We start from the raw sequence: 18157 nt of genomic DNA, 5'->3' as shown, positions 1-18157 counted from the left end.
ACAATAAAAATCCTACAAAACCAATTCCTCGGTTTGTCTGTGGGAGTGGAGTTCGCTTAAAAATATTATTAAAATACAGTTAGTAGGTAGGTAACTTTAGCTAAGAGATCTTTGCATAAGATCTTTAAATAAAGATTTACATAATTTATTTCTATTGCACTCCTGACGTAGATACCTACTCGTTTACGGAGTGTTCTGTCACCGAAGTAGTTGGTGACTCGAGGTACAACATAGGTAGGTTACGTACCGTCGACATCGACCGCGTACACTGGCCATGCTCAACAAGTTCTCTGTGTTACCTATATCTACCTGTTTTCATCTGTACGTTGTTTCAATACAAAATAAGCTTTTTATTATTATTACATCCCAACCCAAACCGCAGTGAAGCAGCGTGGCGGAGTATGCTCCATACCTCCTCCGGTTGATTAAGGGGAGGCCTGTGCCCAGCAGTGGGATGTATAAAGGCTGTTTATGTTATGTATGTACGTACATCCCATATCCGCATTATTTTTCGTTGCTCGAGTCTGAGAAACGGAAGCCATTATTTACCTATCGTCTACCGTGACGGGTTCGAGTCCCGTATAACCAGTGATGCGCCGTTCCCGGGAATGTTCCCAAAGTGGGAATATTCTCGTTATAAAAACTCTTTAATAGTAATCTTTCTTTTTTTACATTTTTCCTCACCTTATGGTTGTCTGGAAAAAATCGCTTTAAGCGATAAAGCAGCCATTTGCCATGTACTTTGTTAAGAGTCTTTTTGTAATTATTTCTGTTTATTTTGGTGTAATAAAGTATATTTGTATTGTATTGTAAAGTTACTGGCTGCTTTCCTTTTTCAAATTGTTCTTTCTTAAACTCTGGCCTTATCTGCCTAAAGGTTAGGTAATAAAGGGCTTTTCGGCGGGAAACGGGAACGGGACAGTTGCTTTCTTCATTGAGTAATCTAAATAATTAATACGAAGTGGTGTTTTGTGGTTAATGATCGCATTAAGTTAGTCGGAAGACATTCGCGAGTGTTATTATATTGGAATATTTAATAAACAAAGTGTATCTGCCTATTTTCGCTTCGTGCCGGGAAGCCGCTTCATAACTCAAAAGTTTATGCGGACTTTTGAGTTAATTCGTTTGGGGTTCGGAGTAAGAGTCTACTCCGAGGGTGGGGGCTTAGGTTTCATCATCATCACCTTTCATCATTTCATTAATCATCAAGAAAAAAAATACGTCAGACATGGCTGTATGGGCATAGTTCCCTTTGCCTTACCCTTCGGGGAAAACCAAAACAAAAACAATAATAATTAGGTAATAAAGCTATTTTTACACATAAATTTTGCGCCTTTTTACTGCCAGGTACGTTCCCAAAGAAGGAACATTCCCAGGAACGGCACATCACTGCGTATGACGTAGGTAGGTAGAGCATTAATATGTATACACTTTGGTACCATGTCACATTAACTTTTTTGACTGTAAGTCTCACTAAATGTCAAATATGCTAGTGCGACAGAGTCCTAAAGTGGGTACATTATTAAATTGCTCATTACTGTACGACGGAAGCTTTAGCTCTACGAAAGAGAACTCTGAGAACAAACTTGAGTTAAGAAACATTATTAGGTAGATACCTACCTATCTACGTGCTTCATTAAATGTTTCAATTTAACGTTTTCGGGGCATTTTCACAATAACTTTCGTTAAAGCCTTAAAGGGGAAAAAACATGTTTTGTTGCTTCTTCTGAAAGTTTTAACATGTTTTCGCAATTTTTTCTTTGTTTCACGATGACTCACGCGGTTATAATATAGATACTTTTACATGAAAATGGGCGAAATGGAATGGTTGTGTAAGCAGACTCTCCAAGTAGGAAGCTAAGGACCTACCTACTTAGTGGCGCTATTTGTTGAAGAACCGGTACCTACTGCCTATGGATGTAAAAAAATAATAACGTAGGTAAGTAATTACCTAAATAAGTACCTACTTACTTCATCATACCTATTATACGTGTGTGTATGTACTATGTATCTATTTTATAATAATTATTCGCTTTGGGCTCTGATGTATGATATTATAATATGATAGTAGTGTCGCGTGTAATAAATAAGATTACTATATTTCACGTTTGCCTCTGTGTAGTACAATTTTAAACATTCATCGCTTGAAGGTTGGTCTTTAATTACCCGGGTAGCTAACTCTAACGGCGTGCAAGGCCGGACGGCACTCCGCTCTATATCTAAACGCAAACGCACACTCTCTTACTGGTTTCCACACCATTATTACCGGCTACACTGTGCTCAGCTTTCTCCACATACCCTGACTCTAGGGCCCAGATATTACCATTTTCCAGATACTACCGGAACAACATTCAGCTAAATGAAACGTTGATAAGTCACTTCACATCGTAATAGCTGAACGTTCAGGGTGGTTAAAAAGGCCACATCGAAGCTATTTATCTAAAAAAGCAATATTGCAATTTGACATTTAACAGCCTCCGTGGTCTAGTGGTTAGAGCGTTAGGCTCACGATCTAGAGGTCCGGGTTCGATTCCCGATGGGGACATTGTCGAAATCACTTTGTGAGACTGTCCTTTGTTTGGTAAGGACTTTTCAGGCTTGAATCACCTGATTGTCCGAAAAAAGTAAGATGATTCCGTGCTTCGGAGGGCACGTTAAGCCGTTGGTCCCGGCTATTAGCCGTAAAAACACCTCCACCAACCCGCATTGGAGCAGCGTGGTGGAGTATGCTCCATACCCCCTCCGGTTGATTGAGGGGAGGCCTGTGCCCAGCAGTGGGACGTATATAGGCTGTTTATGTTATGTATGTTATGACATTTGCGCATATAAAAGTAAGTGCGCAGTGCAATCAAATGACAAATAGCAATATTTCTTTTTTAAATGAATTGCTTCGATGTGGCCTTTTTAACCCCCCAGTACTGATTACTCACACACCTCATCACCACGTCAGCGTTATTGGGACATTCAGCACATATTTGGCCACCCGGATGAGTCATTCAAAAATGTATGAAAAGGTAGTCAAAATATTAGTAACTGGTTATTAGACTAGTTACATGTCCTCGTTTTAAACGATAGATAAACGGTATTTATAAATAAACATACATACATACATACATAAACTCACGCCCATTTCCCACCGGGGTAAGCAGAGACTATAGAATTCCATTTGCTTCGATCCTGACACACTTCTCTTGCTTCCTCCACATTCATCAATCGCTTCATACACGCACGCCGGTTCAGAGTAGATCGTATTAAACCTTTTCTAAGGACATCTCCAATTTGGTCATCGTAAGTCCGTCTCGGTCTTCCTCTGCCAGCCCTACCATCAACTTTCGCTTTATATACCGCTTTTGCAATTCTATTATCCTTCATCCGGTCTACGTGTCCAAACCAACCTAACATTCCCTTCTCAATCTTAGTCACTATATCGTCTTTTACACCACATCTCTGTCTTATCACACTGTTTCTCACTCTATCACTCAACGTCACACCGCAGATGCTACGCAAAGACCTCATTTCTACGGCATTGATCCTACTTTCAGGCTTCTTCTGCCATACCCAATATTCACTACCAAAAATAAATAAATAAGCATATTTTTTATATTGGTGGTTGATAAACTTTATTGCCTACCTACTGGCTTCGAAATAGATGTAGTGCAGTAGCGCATGTAGTACTCGTACCGACGCGCATGACCAGCTCATCCGACGTACCCTCATTACCTCAAGTTACTGGCACACATTATTTTCGTATTCAATTGTATTGCGTAAGTCGTTAGATAGTTAAAAATGCAACAAGTCGAGCGTCGATCAAGGGCAGCATTGTTGGGCTCGACCTTAAAACCGAAATCTACATAAACCTTCGCAGATCATGATAGCTACTTGTAACGCTAACTTTTATTACGCGTTAGAGATTTATTACTTGTAGAAGTGGCAGTGACTTTCGATTTTAAAAAGCGTTCCGCGTGCAAGAAGACGCAGATAATTAGAAATTTTAGAAGCCCTCTCTGTTTTTTCCCCAACTATATCTCTAGCGCCTCTTCCGGACAGTTATGTGGAAACGTATCGAATTCATCTCTGCAGAGGTCTGCGCTTTCGTAATCTTAGCCCATAGATTCGGTACCTATATGCAAGATTACGACCAGTCCCACATTGCATGATAACTTAAACCGTATATGTTACTACCAAAAAAGTTGTAGCAGCTTTGATAAAACCGGTAACAAGGCTGTTAAAAAACATATAATCGTAAGTACGCAAGTTAATGTTGCACTAAAAGTACGTAATCATAACATTAATAAGGCTGGAGACAGCTTGGGCGTCTGGTGGCGAGAAGTTTCAATGTATGAATCCACGAAAGTAGGACTTAAATCAACGAGTGCGCCGCGTGCATATATTATGTTATGTTTATGCGTGGACCGTATCGCGTCCCGTAGGCAGGGCAAAGGGCCAGGCGCTGGTGAACGACCGGAGTCGCGCTCGGTGTCGCGGTGTCCGGTCCACTCGCCGCTCCGCCTGCCCCCACCAATATGGACTAGCTGTTTTGGATATAAATATACCCAATCGCTGCATAATTCTGTAGACTGCACTCGGAGTACATGAAACTCGGGATTGTTTGTAAGAAATCCGATTATGATAGTGTTCAAAATCGAACTAACTAATATTCCTTACATGTTGGCAAGAGCCAGCTTTTCCAAGAAACCAATCCTATCATAACTTCTAAATCACATTAGGAAAACGGAGTAAAATATGACTTTTAAATCTATAAATAAGTAAATGGATACAATTGTTCTTTAGCAATTACCGATACCTATAAAACAGTTTAATATTTGCTCAAACAAGAGTGTGTGAAAAACAACGTTTTGTATACTAACTATATGAAACAAATGCAACGCAGTAGAATGGCTAGATCAACATTGTATACAAAATGTCTGCTAGAAACAATAGTATGACCCCAACCTCACCCACCCCAGGAAATCAGTAAAGATCGATGCATGCCTAATGAATAGAGGTAGCAGTCTGTATCGGTGACAACCCGACCAACACGCATTATACATTGATGTAATATAACATTACTTTGTAAATCCTTAGAAAGGAAGTTATTAGAACCAACATTTCTTTATTACGATAATTCGTTTTAAAATACTTGGTAAAATAAAATGTAAGAGCAATAAACTGCACTTCTCTTGCGTAAAATATACAGGATTGTAGTTAAAGAAACAAAATTATAATGAATTAGGTCCATTACCTACCGGTTGGCAGCCGGCATACATATAGGTACATTACTGAATTCTATGAGCTTTTCAATGATAATCCACGAGATTCAAACGACTCACTAGTGGACATTAAACCGGGGACCTGTTTAAAATAAACCAGTCCAGTTACAATTCAATTGCAAGCAGAGTCTGCGAGATGGAAAATAAAGCAAGAGGGTGCCAGGTGATGTTGCTACGAGTATATAGTATAGACGCAGGTAGACGAGATGACGAAGCTATCGCCGGCCCCGATGCATCGGCAGGTACAAGTGGATCCTTTATAGGTCAATAGCATGTGAGCGTAGCGATGTACGCCACACGTTTCGGTTCCGGTCAGATATCGTGTTATTAAACCTGCGCGTGAGCGGACCGCGGCACAAGCAAAAAAAATAAGCGTCGACGCTGATTTGTTATTCCAACATGACCTTCCTTGACTTCGGGCGTTTATCCTCTAGTGACTTCGCCAAAATTGAAAAGTCACTTATTTTTATTTCGATTCTGTAAAAGCGATAATGAATTACGTATTTTTCTAGGAATGTTATGAATATGAAGTCATGACGTTGGAATTTACCTATACGTCATAGATTTTTAAATAACAGAGAACAAAACATCGTAAAACAAACGCCTTGTTGAAATGAAATTCATTTCCTTACTTTGAAGACGGTGAATAAAAACATGGAAGCTGAATAGGTAACACGTCATAGCCTTCGAGTTGTACGAGTGTTGAGGTAACAAATGACGTATTCAATTATTTAAATAGGTGGGCCGACTCCTACTGTTCATCATTCACAGACACTTGACAGCGTATGTTAAAACAGCTATTACGTCCATGCATTTGTTCGCGCTATGGCACTGGCACTACAAGCCCACAAGTTTTAAGAATAAGACCATCCAAGATACAAGATTAACTTTGGCAAGTTTTATTTGAGCACGGTTTTTGTTCGAATTTGTGAACGTGTTGAGGAAGTTTGCGCTTTAGGAGTAGGGAATTAAAGTGTTGTTTTAGGTTTGTGGCATGAGGCGAGGGGCTGAGCTCCAAGGCCGCGGGTCGACAACCCGCGCTGGTGCTGTGATCTCGTGCAAACCCGCTCGCCTCGACGACGCCGCCGACACCCTATCACTGCCGACGAGCACACACATCCACACACATACAACACACCTCTTCATATTACCGAACATCCATTTACCGTATTGTTGACAATCAACCACCTATACAAAACTCCACGGCAACAAGACCTTTTTAATATCGTCATTTCGAACAAATCCCGAATTACCACTACATCGGCCAACTGTTCAATTCAATCGCCATATTTGTTATGTTATTACGAGTGCTACCAATCACGCAATATGCCCGGAACAATCACATTTTTCTTTGATAACTTGAAAAATAAATTGAAGAATAATAGCGGATGGGGGAGGTATGTCCACCAGCTGATTGTTTGTCAGGCGGCATGTAAACAACAACAATATCGTAAAACGTCTGTTTGAATGTACTCCATACAAAGATATCAGCTGTTCACTCACAGGTAGAATACTCTACGCACAAAAAAACGTCCGAAAACATTCTGGCTCCCCTCGCTACCAAATGTTTGGAAACGAGACCAAATGGTTAACGTTTTTTGTCACGTCTAACCCATAAGGCATAAAACTACTGGAATTTCACCGGAACTTTCATCTTTGAGTACCTGAGTGATTAAATAACGAGATATATTGAAACTGGTTCATATAATAGAGTAGACATCAACAAATCGAGAATTTCAAACCATTGAAAGTTATCAATACCAATATTTTAGTAATGCATAGCAGAACCGTGTCACATAAATCTAAGCAGGAAGCAAGCACATCACAGATGAATCGCACACGCAAGACGTAAATAATAACTAGCTGCGCATAGGAACAGTTATAATGGACAAGTCTCACTGTGCAAAGGAAAACATGAGCGGGTTCCACGCTCCAAGAGTTTCCAGTTCCATCACCTTCTCCCACATAACGTGACGTCATGTCATTGTTACAAGAACACGACGTGCCCGAGAAAATGGCGCTGTTCATAGGGCGACACGACACGTCTCGTAATCTACACCACAGTGAGTTATTTTAGTAACGAGTAAAGATAACTATGTTTATGGGTTGAATGTTCAGTGTAAATATGCACAAATACAAGTATATGCATAGCAGATAGCGTCGGAGCCATTAGCGGGAGTGCAGCGAAATCAATCTGTCGGGGTGCACCCCAGGGGGAGTCAACGACCGGCCCAGTGCGTCCGCGCCCCCGCGCCGACACACGCGACTCCGGAGCCCTACGGGTTCAACGACCGCCCGACCCTCCGTATGAAGCCCCTGCAAATAATGCACCCAGCCAGAGCAGCCTCTCAATTAAAGATAGGTTCACTGATACGTTGACAGTCAACCACCTTCAATCTAGTTAAGCGAAAATAGGTACCTACTTAATTAATAAGAGTCGAGCTCGCCCTCGTCTCATCAAAATGTCTCACACGCTATGTGTACGGCATGCATTGTTGACTGTAGATACAAGTCATTTGCGCAGTGCAAACCCACCTCACTTATCGCGTACAAACCCGAGATAATACAGCAGTATGGAAACAATGCGATTCTGAATTTCAAACTAACTGCCGGTGGAATAATAATTTCTTTTGGCTTTTTGGTGCTATCCTAAAGTTTCTGGGAAGGATTGAGCATAAACGTCTTGGATTTTGTGAGCAATTAAGTGTTTGAATTGGATATGTACGGAATGATTTAAATCAAGAAAAACGTACCTACAGGACAAATCTGCACCTGTGGGTAGAACCTCAGGCACACCTTCACAAGATTCATTGTAGTTTTTATGAGTAGGGTGGGAGCTGCATAGTAAAACGTAACGAGACTCCGCCAACGACTCATTGGGCTCGGTACACGAGTGAGACGCCACTATTTCTGTACGGGTACGTCAGGGACACGCTAGACGAGAAATAAAATTAACAAGGTGTCTAGAAAAATATAAACAAACCCAATAAAGATAAGGCATCGCGGTTGTTAAAAAACCATGTCAACCAGGGTTGTAAAGTAACCCTATCGACGCTCACAAAGACAATGTTTTTGCTTAGTAAAGCCCGTTGCAGAGGTGTTCGCGGATGCTTGCCAGTCTCGAACGTAACACCGTCAGTTGACTGCAATATTGCTTCGCACGCGACTGAAATACACTGCGCTTAATGAAATCGATTCCTGCATAATAAACAAGTACTGTTGCGAATTACCACAACTAAAAAATACAGAAGATCATAACCAGTTATAATCTAACATCACGGCGGAGATGAAAATGTGACATGGTATGCCTGCGACACGAACGAAAACGGGCAAACGCCCCAATTAACTAAAATAAATTTTATACGTTTTGTTGCGAGAACAAAGGACGCAGGCGAAGCGAGGTGGAGCGCGAGTGGAGGCTAGAGGGGGAACTTTGATATAGCTCGGATATGAATTTATGTCACTACGTATTCGTAACAAAAGAGAGCAGTCTCGCTCGCATTTAGATTTTTTGCAATTTTCAGCTCCTACAATATTTAAGCATTGGGTTCGTAGGTCGTAGGATTTGGGGCGCTGCTGGTATACAAGTACCTACATTTAAAAGCTTGTAGCGTCGCTTTCGGTGTGAGTGGAGTGGAGAAAGCTGTGGTGTCGCAAGCCCGGTGAAGGCAAAAGGTTTCGTGACGGCTGCCTGTGGCGCTTGCATAATGCCCTGCGTTACTGCGACCGCGGACTGGCTTTTCACGGATTAACGCGGAATATAAACGATTCTACGAATACTGCCACGCTGGAAAATTAGTCTGTTGATAGCTTAGCAGCAAAACAGTACCACTCGCGCCAAATTATTATCCAGCAAAATTTTGATTCGGAAATAAAGCAAGAGAACGTCACATGATCGTCAATGTCGTTATTGTGATGGCAGCGTTTTAGCACAATGTTTAGCTTTATGTGTAAACCAACGAGTTTTGTTGGGAATATTGTGTGTCATTGAGTTTATTTACGAAATGCAAATTACAGCAGAAAATGTCAGAGAGATCCACTCGATATTATTAGTCGTGTTCGTTAAGTGTGCCAACGTAGGAAAGAATGAGTTCAAGTCTACGGCCGTTTACGCAACACTGGCAACTAGGCCAATATTGTATAGAATGGTAGGCTTGCTTAGCTCACTACTAATGGGACTCACGCCATTTGCAACATTTACACTGCGGTTATTATAAGAAACCAGAGAAAACTTATCAGCAGCAACTCGCTTATGTTGGAAAGTGGTAAAATTGTAATTCAAATCGTAAAGTTTACAGATATTGGCAACTGTTGGGTGGGTGACATAATTTCCTGAATTAAAAATGTTGTCTTTATACATGTTCGATGATTACAAATTTACAGAAGAGCATAAATCGGATACAGTCGGCAAGAGTAAGTAATCGTGAGAGCAATATCAGCCCACACGATAACTTGCATAAAACCACAATCGTAAACTGGCGTCTTTGATGGAGTGTTTTGCGTACATTGTTTAACAACGTCATGTGTGAAGTACGATGCAGCTCAGAATTTTCATTTGCACAAATGAGAAAATGTATGAATGTTCTTTTCCTTCTGTGTCGTGTCTTAGGATCCTTGAAATTGACTTCTATCGCGATAATAGGATTCGACAATCTGCATGGTAAATTCATCATCAGTCAGCCCACATCATCGCACTGTTGGGCATATGCCCCCTCCATTTTGCACCACCCTTCCGGTCCTGCTCTAATCTTATCCACAACTTTCCCGCCGTTCCAAAGATGTCAACTGACCACCGGGCTGCTGGTCTTACCAGTGACCTTTTCCCTTCTCGTGACCACCCTTCTGTGACGGCCTTTGTCCACCGACCATCCTCGCGTCTAGCCTCTGAGTCTAGTGTCTGACACATTTCAACTTCAGACTCGTGATTCGCCTAGCCATGTCAAGGACTTGCATGTTATTGCTTGCATGGTATGTTTATAGGGGGTTTTGTTGTTTGTTTTATCCTGGCAGGGTCGCCATATAGGGACGGACGTCGAAGAGGCAAGTAAAACCAGCGAATGCATGATTAATACTGATTATATTGAAAGATCATTACATAGATTATTTGTCATACTTAATAGCTATACTTACTATACTACATGTTATCAAGATGCATTTGAGTACAAATTAAGTTTAATTTAATGAGCAAGTTCAAAATATTTATAAGGATCATGCATACGTTGTGAATGACGACACGACTTACGAAGAAAGCGATCAATAGATACAGGCCATAAATAGGTTCCGGTATGATCAACAAGTGAGCCAATCACGAATAAATAGCCACCTATCACGAAAATAACCTCTTTAAGTTCACCATTTTTATAATAAATAATGTGAAATGAAAGCAAATCAAGTTACTTTATAAGTAGAATAGTAACAACACATTGGAGACTTGGTGAGGTTGTTTTTATAATAATCCGATCTAAGAATAAATGTTCTGAGAATGAAAGGATTTGCACGAGGGGCTATAGTTTTATTTGGACTATAATCAGCGCCGACCATTCGTCACACTATCACAGTCCACAACTGGATATACTTTAGATGCGGATGCGGATTTAAATTTATATTTGGAATTTATAAATGTGGACATGGATGAAATAGCTGGCGCTGCTGTGACATACTAAGAGAGCTTTATGAAAGCAAGCGGAGTGGCGGTGGCGTCTCAACTATTTCTGTCCGAGTAGAGTTACATAATCTGATAAGTACAACTACCACGGGCTGCGAACACCACAACAAACCAACGAGCCGTGAAGATAAACATATGTAGCTCTACCAAGTTCAGACGACTTCGTCTTTAAGGTCGCATAGTCGGTGGTCGCATAGGCTTCATGTTGTTATGCCGATTCAAGTATTGAGTTCATGTTTCTATCGTATTGACCAACTTTGCGGTATAATTTTAGATGATCCATTTACAAGTAATTCGTGGTTAAACTTTTATTCAGACCAATACAGAAATATTTATCGACACAGAAACAAATTGTATGTTGAATAAATGAATCAGACATATTATTTCAGTGATAGTGATTTGATAGATATGTATCTATTTGTACTACAAACTCTAATCTTTAATCGAAAGTACGAAAAACAATTTAATTTTGAGGTCTGTCGTCCCCGCTTCCATGTTATGTTTCTCGCAACGATAAAGGGTCATGGCGACGCTGGCTGTCCCCTACAATATTTCTAAAAGCCCGCTCCAACCAATTTCACACCAGACTCTGCTAATGTAATGTCTAGACTAGGGCGTCGATAGACAATTAGTGCCCGGCACTGAATATCGATACGTTCTACATAACTCATTATTCTTTTGACTTTTCTTGCAAGAACCAAATGAATTTCCGCGGTAATGCCAAGAAAATATAACAAACAGACAAAGGTATACTTTTATAGATTCCGCATTATTTCTGCTTTCACGGGTTATGGATAAATACAGAAATCTTATTGATAGTTTTTTCTCTCCTCTCCGCTTCGGTAGATTTATACGATTCGTTATGAGAATAGAAAGTGCAATAGCAGCAGCATCAGCGCTGAGGGTAGCTGTTATGGGTTGAATAGTAGACGTTTGATATATAATAGTATTCAACTAAAAGCAAAATATAAACAGAGTGTCGACAATAAGAAGATACCTAAGCATCCCGGGCGGGACGCATGTCCTAGTCTAGACTGATCGATCGATATGCATTTTTAACTCCCCCATCAAATGCAAACTAGATCCCTACATGTAAGGTATCCTTCTGTGATTCTGTGCCTGTGTCCAGTACTTACTGTCCGATTTTCGTTTTTTTGGTAGGCTGGATAGAAAAATGCTACTTGCAGTGTTACATAAGAGCTACGCTCTAAGTGGCTGGCAGACAAGGATATTGATGATTGAAGATATTGAATAATTCTCTATCGATATATTTACACCTCGCTAGCATGTTGTGGTTAGTTTTACGAATAACGAAACAAACGTGACAAGGTACGTTGTCGATTGTGCTCACTTGTTTAATGATGTGACTGACGGCTTTTATTATTAGGTACGTACCTCGTACTGGACAATATTCACTAACAGATATTAAAATCCATTTATCGAGAGTACGATGCTACAACAAAGGATGTTCGAAATTAGCTTCGGGGAAATGAATTACGATTACAGCAATTGACAACAAAGGAACTTCCCACGCTGTTACAAGATTCTTTACAAAGGTGAATACAACGACGCCACGATCCTAGTAATTATTGTATGTACAGAAGTCGACTCAGAATGGTCACAATAAAAATATATTTATGTACCAATCGCAGAAATATGCGGTTCGCAATTAATCAACTGCGAATACGTTTTGTGCTAACCATAGCCAGTATGTTAGCTTGCTGCTGGCCACGTCGGCTGTAATGTTTATTTAAAACAATGTAAGAGCGTAATCGAGCATAGTGTGTGGGTAGAGCAGAGGTGTCTGCTCGCGGCCGGGCCGCCGCCGCCGCGATCGATACAGTCCATAGACGCAGACCTGCCAGCTACCCCTGCCAATATACCAGACCCCCGCACCGCTAGCGCCCCTTTATACCACCCGTATATAACGCGCCAGTGCAAGAATAGCAACAGATCTCATTAAAATGGCTATCCGTTTAAAATCTCTAAAAGTTTACGAACGCTGTTAACGATCTACATGGACCCCTGAGACAGTTTTAGCGACTGTTTTTGTTATCGACCTTTCGCCATTTCATGCATTTTAGATATCATTGATATTTTACATGATTAAAACTTCTATAAACAATGAATTTTCTCGTAAGTATATCTCATAGTATGTCTCATAGTACTGCGCAATAATGATGTAACTAAGGCTATGTACATACTTATCTATCACTTAAAATTAACTAGGCAAGTTTAATATACAAATTATTCCCTTTGCTATTTATTTCATTTATTCAAAACTAGGTGGATAATTTGACATTTGCAACCCCGCGTGGAAAGTCTTCTAGTAATAACTTTGTTTAATGACTACCCGATAACGTCAATAACATCGTATCGATGTAAAATAATGCGATGGTTTACAGAAGTGCAATATTGGTTGACATATATGCGTTACAAAATGGCAAACTTGCGGCGATAACTTATCGCTGTGCCTATAATGTCAAGATAAAATTCACCAGTAAGTCGACAACACGTAGTTCGCGACTGACGACGCGGGTAGTCGACTGACATAGTGACCCAATACCTACAAATTCCAAGAAATATGTATGGGCGTAAGAAAATTGATGCGAATAGGTATTATACACACCTTTCTTAAAAAAAAAAATATTACATCATTTTGATCAAGATACGACATCACGATTACTTGCTCATGTATTGTGTGAAAATATCAGTGATTTCTTGATCATTGTTTACAAATAATTGTAATGTAATAAAAAATATACTTTCAAACTATGTGAGTGTCCAAAATCATATGGGTGACACAGTGTCTATGATAACAAAATAATTATTTACCTATAAAGGAATTAATTCCATGGGTACTCAGTGTATCTTGTAATGGATGTACCTCTTGCCCAATTGAGAATGTAGTCTTGAACTTATGTGTTGAATCATTCACACAACAAAATCCCACTTTTAGGAATATTATAGCACACAAATTTACGATAATATTTAGTGTTATGTTATTATAATGTTGAATGAAGATAACAAATAGGAATTGATTAAGATAAAAAAATAACAAAAAGCCTTGTACCTATCATCTGTTGTTGTATTGTCCAAGGATTGGTGACTGTGCCATGCCTGTAGCTTATTAAAGTACCTAGTTATCTATCTTATCACTGTCATAATATTTATTACCTTTTTGTTTTGATATCAAATCGATATCCTAAATTACTTAAACTGCACTAAAAAGTGCACTTTAAAAAATTCAATGAGTAAAGTGAGACTAAAAAGTGCAGCCTGCATTTTTTTTAATGTTAAAGCCACTGGAGCTAGCTAAAATTTCCAATTACACCCTTTTATTTACCCTTCCTACCAACTATATTAGATGGGCAGTGTTCCCCTTTTTATTGTAACAGGGAATTTTCTAAAAATACCAGGTAAATTGCCCCATCACTAGTCCAGGTATCTCTATTAACCTGCAATGGAGTAGTGAGGCTGAGCATGCTGTTTAATATGTTACAGTCTATCTACTCTCTGGTATTATATCCCACCAGCATCAGGAGTTGGCCTGCACAGAGTACCTAGTGAGATTATTATAAATGTTTAAGTATAACAGGTATAATTTTTAATACACCCTGTAAACATCTCTAAAAAAACTAAAGGATCTTAGTTCACAGAATGAAACTGACAAGCCAGGAAAACAGAAGAATAACAATCTCTTTATTTTTACAATAGCTGATGTTAGAACTTAATTGCGTAAGCAGGTAGGGTGGTATTATATAAAACAGCAATTATTTTAAAAGATTGTTATTTTTTGTGACTTATTATAGTTTACCGCAGATGGCATTAACTACTTGGCCGGACAATCAGGGAGTGCTGAGAGCTCTCACCCTATAAAAGCAGTTTATTTTCCTATCAAAACAGAGTGATATGCCAAAACCTAAAAAGTAGGTACCATTCAAGAGTAAAGGGCTGAACAATAAAAATCTGCATAAATTTTTAGCTTTGCCTGCATTCACACTTTATTGTGTATTACTTAAAATATTAATTGCAAATGACATTGCTGGAGCTTTTATGTACTGCATTATTCTTTTGTTTAAAGATACCTTCAACCACTCATAATGCATTCATGTGGCATAAAAGACTATTCATAAAGCCTTGAAACATTTTGTTCATAGCTATGAAACATGGATCTAACTTAATTAGTAATGTGACTAGTACACGAAACGGTACTAGAACAAAATAATTTTCCTTAGCCAGCAAATAATCCATTTGTTGACTACATAAATGAGGAAGTGACTAAAAATCACGTTGTTGCATCATGACCTTCTCACAAAATAGGCTGCCTCAACGTTACCAAGAGAACGCAGTACGACTATAATCAATAAATATTATAGTATTTACGACATAAAGCAACAACTCACCTATTTAAGGAGTTCTCCAGCGATCAACAGAGAGTAGTCAGTTGGCCTAATTTACACACATCGCACGAGCAAAATAAGGCGTAATAAGTAACTGAAAACGTAGTCCATTTATCGGGAGTGGTGTTTGACAAACCTTCAATCGATTTAATACATTTACTCTACGTAAATTTCAAGGAATTATTTAAATTCACATGCAGTTCACAAATTGTCACTGTTAAGATGAAATGACACTATTCAATTTTGATCCATACTAGATTTTCACTGATTTTCAAGCACACAGTCGAGAACAAAAACAGCTGGTTGCTCATTGTGTTTTTTTCTCAGCACACACAAATAAACGAACGCTCACCAACCGAGCACTGCCGTGATTGGCCAAGTACAGAAGAAGTTTACATATTATAGAGCTGTTTAATAAAGCAAAAAACCGATAGTTACCGTTATTTTACGGTTTTTATGAAAACGACTATTTTTAGTAAAACTTTTGTTTGTTTTTTATCAAGGTTATTTTTCATTTAAATCATATCGTCACTTTAATTAAGAAATTCCGTTTTATTTATAATATGTTCGGGGTAAAATATAGAACCATTGAATGGATTTGCATGCGATTTTTATTGTTATGATTATTTCTTAGACTATCCTAGGCGAAGTCAGATTGATTAGTTAACAACAAATAAAACTACGTTTATTTTTATAACCCGTTATAAAATACATCAAATTCTTTATTATTGTAACTTTTTGTGTCATCTACATTCTGTAAAATTCCAATATAGTCTTCATCTTTAGAAAGACACAAGTTCTTCAATATTTCCGATGGCGATGGCACACTTTTGTCTGCAGTTGGAATCGTATCTATAAATTCGTCAATATTTGATTGAAATAGTTCATTATCTGCTACTGCTGATACGTCATTTCTAATTTCTGTTCCATAACTGGTACTTGGATGTTGATTATTTTCATTAAAAGCTTCTGCAATCAAGGAAAAATTTTCTGATTCCATATCTTCCAATGATAATTTAGCTCCTCTAAGAGCTAACTCTGCATTTGCTTCAGATACTTCCGGAAATGCTGAAGAAATTACTTCAACTGTTTTATAATTATTTGAATTTTGGTTACAGTCATCCAGCAATTCACTTGTATCAGTATGTTTCTTCTTCAATTTTTCAACAAGGTCTCCTGTTTGTCGTACAACTGTTCCCGGTGGTTGAGCCTGACATTTGTGTGTCCTCTGTGACACTTTATAGCGAAAGCTTTTCTCGCATGCTGTGCATTTATAGGGCATGACCCCAGTATGAATTCTCCGGTGAACTAAGTATGAAACTCGCTGACGGAAACATTTACCTGCAAAATTAGAAATATTAGTCATCCAGCGAAAACTTGCTTTAAAGTTAAAATATTGAGCTCAATTTGTCTTTCTTACCGCATGTTTCACAAGAGAAAGGTTTCTCTCCTGTGTGAATGCGTTGGTGGTTATGCAGGGTTGACAGCTCTTTGAAAGCGCGGCCACAATAACTGCACGTATGGGGCTTCTCATCGTTATGATACAAGAGATGTTTATGATACGATTGTTGAAAGGTAAACGTCTTGTTGCATTGCGTACACGCATACGGAGTCTCGCCTGAAACAAGTTTCAATGTTAAACAAAATAATACTATAGCACCATAATTGAAAATTCGATCCACTCTTGTAAATTAGAAAGTAAGCTGATAAGAAAGCCAAAAATCTAAGCTCAAGCTTAGTAACGATCTATTAATGTGCTATAATAAATATCGCGCTTGCAGTAATCATATTACATTTTGTTAGTATAAATTACCTACGCCAATTGTTTTAACCTGTATGCAATCGTTTATGTTTCTTCAGGAAGTACTTCGTCGTAAAACATTTTCGACAAACATCACATTGCCACTGTTTATTATCAATTCTCTCAGGGTTGACTGGCTTATCGTCTGCAGGTTGATTAACATTTTTTCCTTCATAGTTCCTATCTGAATTTGATTCGGAGCCACCTTCCGTTGAAGAAAACCCAAAGTGAGCAACTCTTAAGTGAACCATTAGAGAACCCCTCATCTTAAAGTTTTTAGGGCATATGTGACAATGATAACGGGTTGAATTTATATTAGAGTTTTCATCAATATTATGAATTAAACATCTGTGCATTCTCAAAATATTAGCATCAACGAACTGCAGTCCGCAGACGTTGCATGTAGTGTTTGTTTGTGTAAACGATACTTCTGTTTTTACAGTCGGTACATAAATAGGATTGCCAGCTTGCACACATTCTTCTAATGGCTGATTGCGCGATATATCTATAACAGGCACCGTATTTAACGATATTACCGGTAGCTTTGGATATATCTTTACAAATTTAACTGGCGTATTTGGCGCAGCTGTCGTTTTATTTTTAGCCGTCGGTGGTTTTGATTTTTTTTGCTGCAACTTAACCACAGTCTGGTTCTCCGACTTCGATTTGCTTCTTGAATCCTTTGAATCATCAGTTTTTATATTTCCATTTTTAGGTACTATTTTCACATGACTAAATAAATGAATAGTAAGTTTATCTAAACCAGATACTTCTTCTTGACAAACTGGGCACAATATAGTATTGGTAGATACAGATATTAATCTATCTCTCAGTGATTGCACAGAATCGAACACTCCAGTATGCGAACATATCGGACAAGGTAAAGAGGCAGCGTCAGCACTCATTGTTTTAAATTTTTTATAATATTACTTAATTTTTAAAGAACGTTTGCATACTGGTCCAAACGCGTGAGACTAAATCTTGTAATAGTTATTTTTGGAAATCTACATATAGTTTG

The 18157-nt window shown here is 38.8% G+C and overlaps 2 protein-coding genes across 3 annotated transcripts in view; both read right to left on the bottom strand.

Moving 5' to 3' along the window:
- LOC126381944 (E3 ubiquitin-protein ligase TRIP12) overlaps positions 1-15700 on the bottom strand; it is a 54465-nt gene extending 38765 nt beyond the window's left edge. For both annotated transcript variants that reach the window (XM_050031534.1, XM_050031536.1), the window contains exon 1: positions 15342-15700. The gene's annotated coding sequence lies outside the window, so the exon portion shown is untranslated. The remainder of the gene's footprint in view (positions 1-15341) is intronic.
- Positions 15701-16022: 322 nt separating this feature from the next.
- Positions 16023-18106, bottom strand: LOC126382283 (zinc finger protein 260). The gene is made up of 3 exons (XM_050032099.1): positions 17171-18106; positions 16759-16956; positions 16023-16679 (listed from the first exon to the last, which is right to left on the bottom strand). Exons 1-3 carry the CDS (start codon positions 18042-18044, stop codon positions 16030-16032), a joined length of 1722 nt encoding a protein of 573 aa, XP_049888056.1. The 5' UTR covers positions 18045-18106; the 3' UTR covers positions 16023-16029.
- Between the last annotated feature and the right edge of the window lie 51 nt (positions 18107-18157).

The sequence above is a fragment of the Pectinophora gossypiella genome, chromosome 3, assembly GCF_024362695.1.
Source record: "Pectinophora gossypiella chromosome 3, ilPecGoss1.1, whole genome shotgun sequence".
Taxonomy (NCBI): domain Eukaryota; kingdom Metazoa; phylum Arthropoda; class Insecta; order Lepidoptera; family Gelechiidae; genus Pectinophora; species Pectinophora gossypiella.
Note: the sequence above shows the minus strand (reverse complement) of the source record. Positions and strands in the feature narration are given on the sequence as shown.

Excerpts from the sequence above, each read along its gene's own strand:
- LOC126382283 (XM_050032099.1), bottom strand. The coding sequence starts at position 18,044 with ATGAGTGCTGACGCTGCCTCTTTACCTTGTCCGATATGTTCGCATACT. Across the intron at positions 16,957-17,170 it reads ACATAAACGATTGCATACAG|GCGAGACTCCGTATGCGTGT; the intron begins GTTAAAACAATT and ends AACTTGTTTCAG. Across the intron at positions 16,680-16,758 it reads TTTCTCTTGTGAAACATGCG|GTAAATGTTTCCGTCAGCGA; the intron begins GTAAGAAAGACA and ends CTAATTTTGCAG.